The 6,372-nt window shown below is 42.3% G+C and overlaps 1 protein-coding gene across 1 annotated transcript in view; it reads right to left on the bottom strand.

The window, feature by feature from the left end:
• The window catches only part of CNIH4 (cornichon family AMPA receptor auxiliary protein 4), a 26,813-nt gene that overhangs the window by 18,452 nt on the left and 1,989 nt on the right, over positions 1-6,372 (bottom strand). Inside the window, exon 2 of the mRNA XM_011929512.1 lies at positions 4,246-4,341. Within this exon, the coding sequence (XP_011784902.1) occupies positions 4,246-4,341 (96 nt within the window). The remainder of the gene's footprint in view (positions 1-4,245; positions 4,342-6,372) is intronic.

The following is a 6,372-nucleotide window of genomic DNA, read 5'->3' as shown; positions in this document are numbered from 1 at the left end:
TATATATAGTTTTGAGACGGAGTCTCACTCTGTCGCCAGGCTGGAGTGCAGCAGCACGATCTCAGCTCACTGAAACCTCCGCCTCCCAGGTTCAAGCGATTCTCCTGCCTCAGCCCCAGTAGCTGGGACTACAGGAGCCTGACACTATGCCAGCTAATTTTTTTATTTTTTAGTAGAGACGGGGTTTCACCATGTTGGCCAAGATGGTCTCAATCTCTCGACCTCGGGATCCACCCACCTCAGCCTCCCAAAGTGCTGGGATTACAGGCGTGAGCCACTGCATCCGGCTGGCTATACTTTTTAAAATGCTATTACATATTGGAAAGTTCTAGTTGATTGCATAATTCTTACAAGTATGAGCTACAAAGTCAAACAAACCTGGAATGGAACTCATGCTATGTCCTATTTATTAGCTGTGCAATCTTTGGAAAAGTTACCCTCTCTAAGCCACAATGTTTTCATCTGTAAAATACACATAATACCTACCTCACAAAGTTGTTGTAGAGAGTTAGATGAAATAACATGTAAGCCACATGCAAAGTAGGCACTCAATAAAATGTCAGCTGATGTTATACTAATACTCTCTGATCCATATCAGATCCCTAAAGCTATAGCCTTCAGTCTCTGGATTTCTGACTGTAAACTGCAATCATCTTTGTTTTACACAGACACAGACCTGAAACATGTTTTTTTTTTTTCTCTCTTGTTTTATTTTTGTAGAGAGGAAGTCTCCCTCTGTTACCAGAGCTGGTCTCGAACCCCTGGGCTCAAGTGATTCTCCCTCCTTGGCCTCCCAAAGTACTGGGGACAGGTGTCAGCCACTGCACCTGGCATGAAATATGTTTCAGGAAGCAAGACAACCTTATCATGCTTGGTTTACTGACTTTCAACCAAGTCCTCTGTTTTTTGTCTCTTCCCTCCTAAATGATATGCCCTTCCCTGAATTTGTTCTCAGCACATTGGCACTAGACTCATACCCTCCAAGAAGGAGCTTGGAGGATTTTTCTCTAAAGTAAATGACGCAAAAAACACCTACCAAAACACCGCCATTTCAGCTACCCCAACAAAAGTCCAGGTAGATAACAATTACCCGACAGGGAAGCGTACCAGTCAACAAATCTAGACCATCCAAAGAGCTTTCAATGAGCATTTTAGTGCTTTATCCTTAAATATGAATAGGCAGTCCTATATCAGAAATTTGAAGAAAGTCTCCAAAATGAAAGACAGAGTGGGGGAAAAAAAGAAAGGAAAAGAACTTGATGGAAACAGATACAACATAAGAAGCAGAATAAAATTTCAAAAATACTATAATCACCCAGTCATGGTAGTGCACACCTGCAGTCCCAGCTACTTGGAACGCTAAGGCGGGAGGATCGCTTGAGCCTAGAAATTCAAGGCTGCAATGAAATATGATTGTGCCACTGTACCTCAGCCTGAATGAGAGAAAAAGACCCTATCTTTAATAAAAAAATAGAAAAATACTATAATCAGTATTCTCAGAGAGCTAGGAGTCAAACATGAACCAAGAGAATAAAAACCTCTTAAAAATCATCATTTTAGCATAAATGCTACATTTGTTAGAAAATTCAGAAGAAGGCTGGTTGCAGTGGCTCATGCCTGCAATCCCAGCACTTTGGGAGGCCGAGGAGAGCGGATCACCTGAGATCAGGAGTTCAAGACCAGCCTGGCCAACATGGCGAGACTGTGTCTCCATTAAAAGTACAAAAATTAGCCGGCATGGTGGCACACCCCTGTAATCCCAGCTACTTGGGAGGCTGACGCATGAGAATCGTTTGAACCTAGGAGATGCAGGTGGCAGTGAGCCAAGATAGCGCCACTGCACTCCAGCCTAGACAACAAGAGTGAAACTCCATCTCAAAAAAAAAGGAAAAAAGAAAATTGAGAAGAAAAAGCAAGGGAAATAAAAACAGCAAAAAAAAATCAAAGGGAAAAAACTAAGTAAAAGGAAAAATTGGCAGATCAATCCAGATCAATTGTCTAGTTGATCTGGAAGTTGTAGGAAGAGAAGGAGGTAAAAAAGATGGGGAAAAAATACTAAAGAACGAATACAAGAAAATTTCCCATATTGAAAGAGCCTATCCGATGTCCAAAACAAACGAGAAAGGCCTTTTAAAAAGTACACAGAGGGCCGGGCACAGTGGCTCATGCCTGTAATCCCTGTAAGCATTTTGGGCAGATTACAAGGTCAGAAGATTGAGACCATCCTGGCTAACACGGTGAAACCCCATCTCTACTAAAAATACAAAAACAAAATTAGCCAGGCATGGTGGTAGGCACCTGTAGTCCCAGCTACTTGGGAGGCTGAGGCAGGAGAATGGTGTGAACCGGGGAGGCAGAGCTTGCAGTGAGCCGAGATCATGCCACTGCAATCCTGCAATCCAGCCTGGGCGACAGAGCGAGAATCCGTCTCAAAAAGAAAAAAAAAAAAAAACCTGGGCGCCGGGGCTCATCCCTGTAATCCCAGCACTTTGGGAGGCTGAGGCGGGCGGATCACCAGGTCAGGAGATGGAGACCATCCTGGCTAATGCAGTTAAACCCTGCCTCTACTAAAAATACAAGAAAGTATCTGGGCGTGGTGGTGGGCATCTGTAGTCACGGCTACTCGGGAGGCTGAGGCAGGAGCTGAGGCAGGAGAATGGCGTGAACCCGGGAGGCGGAGCTTGCAGTGAGCCGAGATCACACCACTGCACTCCAGCCTGGGCAACAGAGCAAGACTCCATCTCAAAAAAAAAAAAAAAAAAATGGCATGATACTTCCCAACTTGAACAACACTGGAAGTCAGAAGACCACCAAAGGGTGTCTTTAAATTTCTGAAAGAAAAATCTTTTCCAACCTAGAACCCTGTACTCTGACAACTACGAATCAAGTGAAAAGATAAGACATTTTCAAACATGGAAGGCCTCAAAATTTAATTGCCATTTACCTTATCTCAAGAAGCTACATAAGGCTGGGTACAGTGGCTCACACCTGTAATCCTAACACTTTGGGAGGCCAAAGAGGGCAGATCGCTTGAGCCCAGGAATTTCAGACCAGCCTGGGCAACACAGTGAAACTTCATTTCTACAAAAGAATTTTAAAAATTAGCCAGGTATGATGGCACACACCTGTAGAACCCAGCTACGCGGGATGCTGAGGTGGAAGGAGATTTCTTGAGCCTGGGAGGTCAAGGCGGCAGTGAGCCATGATCACATCACTGCACTCCAGCCTGGGCAACAGAGTGAGACTCTGCCTCAAACAATCAAACAAAATTGATGAAAATTTTTAAAATATGGAGCTTAGGCCAGGCATGGTGGCTGACACCTGTAATCCCAGCACTTTGCCAAGACAGCAGGATTGCTTAAGGCCAGAAGTTCAAAACCAGTCTAGGTCACATAGCAAGACCCAGTCTACAAAAAAATTTAAAAATTAGCCAGGTGGCTGGGCACACTGGCTCACGCCTATAATCCTAACACTTTGGGAGGCTGAGGCAGGCAAATCACTTGAGGTTAGGAGTTTGAAACCTGCCTGGCCAACATGGTGAAACCCCATCTCTACAAAAAGTACAAAAAAAAATTAGCCAGGTGTGGCGGCAGGTGCCTGTAATCCCAGCTACTTGGGAAGGCTGAGGCAGGAGAAGTACTTGAACCTGGGAGGCAGAGGTTGCAGTGAGCCAAGATCACACCACTGTACTCTGGCCTGGGTGACACAGCAAGACTCTGTCTCAAAAAAAAAATTAGCCAGGCGTGGTGGCGCGCGCTATAGTCCCAGCTACTCAGGAGGCTGAGGCAGATCACTTGAGCCTAGGAATTCAAGAACAGCCTGATCATCACTGCAAGAAACCCTGTCTCTCAAAAAATAAATACAGTCATACATTAAAATATATATATATTTTCTCAGTAAACTACACAAGAAAGGTCTTCTTTCATTCAACCAAAGACAGACCTGAGCTTTTTACCATGAGTGGGAGGAGGGAGTTCTGACACAGAAGACAAAAAAAATTACCCTCATAACCAACATTTCCCTACTCTGAGTAAAGATGTTATCCATGTAAACGAGACAAGCAACATGTAAAGAAACAAAATTTCAAGTCAGATCTTCTAGCATAATTTCATGATCTAAAATATTGTAAAACACAGCAGTTCCATCAAGTTTCCAATGAATAACAGACAACAAGTACTCTAAAATCAAAAATACATCTATTATCTATAATAATCTTAAATATGGAAAATGATCTGGCTTCAATGCCAAAAAATGAGCAAAGAAATGTCTTACCTTGTTTAATTTCGAGCAACATGATCTAGCATTAATGTAATCACATTCTAAATCAGACAATGTAATTATCTGATGATCAAGATAAGGAATTATTATATTTCTTTTATAATAACTAAGTATTTAAGTTTCAGAAAGCAATCACAGTTACAAGGCAGAATTAAATTTCACTTGGAAAAAAATGAGTTGTTTCCTAAAGTGTGCTCATTAGACAACTCAATTTTCCCATTCATGTTCCTTCAACAAATTATTTTACAAAATAATCCCATTTTGCTCAAATCTAATCTGACCCAACCAGAACATTTAGTTTGAGTTCCTCAGAGGTAAAACAATGGCTAAAAAAAAAAAAAAGGAAAATATCCCAGCACTGTGGGAAGCTGAGGCATCGCCTGAAGCAGGAGTTCAAGATCAGCATAGGCAACATAGCAAGCCTCCATCTCTGTCGCCCAGGCTGTAGTGCAGTGGCATAATTCCAACGCACTGCAACCTCCGCCTCCTGAGTTCCAGCAATTCTCGTGCCTCAGCCTCCCAAGTAGCTGGAATTATAGGTGCACGCCATCACATCCAGCTAATTTTTTGTATTTTGGGTAGACACGGGGTTTCACTATGTTAGCCAGGCTGGTCTCGAACTCCTGGCTTCAGGTGATTCACTGGCCTCACCCCCATTTCTACAAAAAAAAAATTTTTTTTTTTAATTAGCCGGGCAAGAGCACCTGTAATGCTAGCTATTAGTAGCAGTAGTGCTAAGGCGAGGCAGCAAAATGCCGAGAGCCCAGGATTCACGTTACACTGAACTATAATCACACCAGTGCGCTCCAGTGTGAGCAGCAGATTTGGTGGGCGCCTGTAGTCCCAGCTACTTGGGAGGCTGAGGCAGGAGAATCGCTTGAACCCAGGAGGTAGAGATAGCAGTAAGCCAAGACTGCGCCACTCCACTCCAGCCTGGGTGACACAGTGAGGCTCTGTTTCAAAAATAAACATAAAAATAAAATAAATAAAATAAAGTCAAACTCATCACTTTCTCCACAAATTGATTTTCCTCCAATTTGTTTTATTTCTGTTACTGACACAAGTATCATCTGCCCAGGATCAAAATATGGAAAGCTATCTCTGCCTTCTGTTTCATGTATCATAATCAATCATTTGTAGGTCCTAGCAATCATTTCTTCCAAATACTACTCACATATTCCCCCCTTTCACCTGCCCACAACCAGCACTCTATTTGAAATCCAGACGACCCTATCCCCTGTTGGTTTATCTTCCAATCTTTCTTGTTTCCAACCCACTCTGCAAATTCATCTTCCTAATAAATAACCGAAAATAAAAATTTTCAGTGGCTGTCTATTGCCTGCAGGATAAAAGTGAAAGACTTCCCTCCCACCCTTAACATTCACGCTCTCCAAAATCTGATGTAATCCTGCCTTTCCAACTTAGCCTTCTACTGCCACCAAAATCAACCATGTGCTCCAGATGGTCTATTTGTTAACCATCGCCCAGAAATCCACGAACATACCTGTCTCTGCACCTTTGCTCTTGCCAGTGTATGATTTGGAATACTCACCTCTATCCCTTTCTGTAGATTTTGTCCACAGTTCAAAGTCCAAGAAAACTCTTATATCCTATATGAAGTCTACCCTGACCATTTTCCACCTCCTATCCCTAATACTAAGTTAGTGCAACTATCCTAAAATACAGAATATGCTGAACTTCATCAAAACACCCCCGAATGTACTTTAATGTAATGTCTAAGTCAAACATTCCACCTACCATTTCTCTATATGCATAAATTGGTGTAAACTAGGGCTATTTCAAATTATCAAGCCTGGTTTTCCAAACTGCAAAAAGAAAAAACCCAGTTTCACTTCTGAGTGTAAGCTCTAGTTCAGGGGTGTCCAATCTTTTGGCTCCCCTGGGCCACACCTGAAGAAGAATTGTCTTGGGCCACATATAAAATACAGTAACACTAATGATAGCTGATGAGCTTAACAAAAAAAAAAAAAAAAAATCACCAAAAACATAATGTTTAAGAAAGTTTATGAATTTGTGTTGGGCCACATTCAAAGCCATCCTAAGAATTTGCCAAAATTGATAAGAGAAATGAAC

This window comes from Colobus angolensis, unplaced genomic scaffold (genome assembly GCF_000951035.1).
Source record: "Colobus angolensis palliatus isolate OR3802 unplaced genomic scaffold, Cang.pa_1.0 Scaffold81, whole genome shotgun sequence".
NCBI lineage: Eukaryota > Metazoa > Chordata > Mammalia > Primates > Cercopithecidae > Colobus > Colobus angolensis.
The sequence above is the reverse complement of the archived record's forward strand: the minus strand, read 5'-3'. Positions and strand labels throughout refer to the sequence as shown.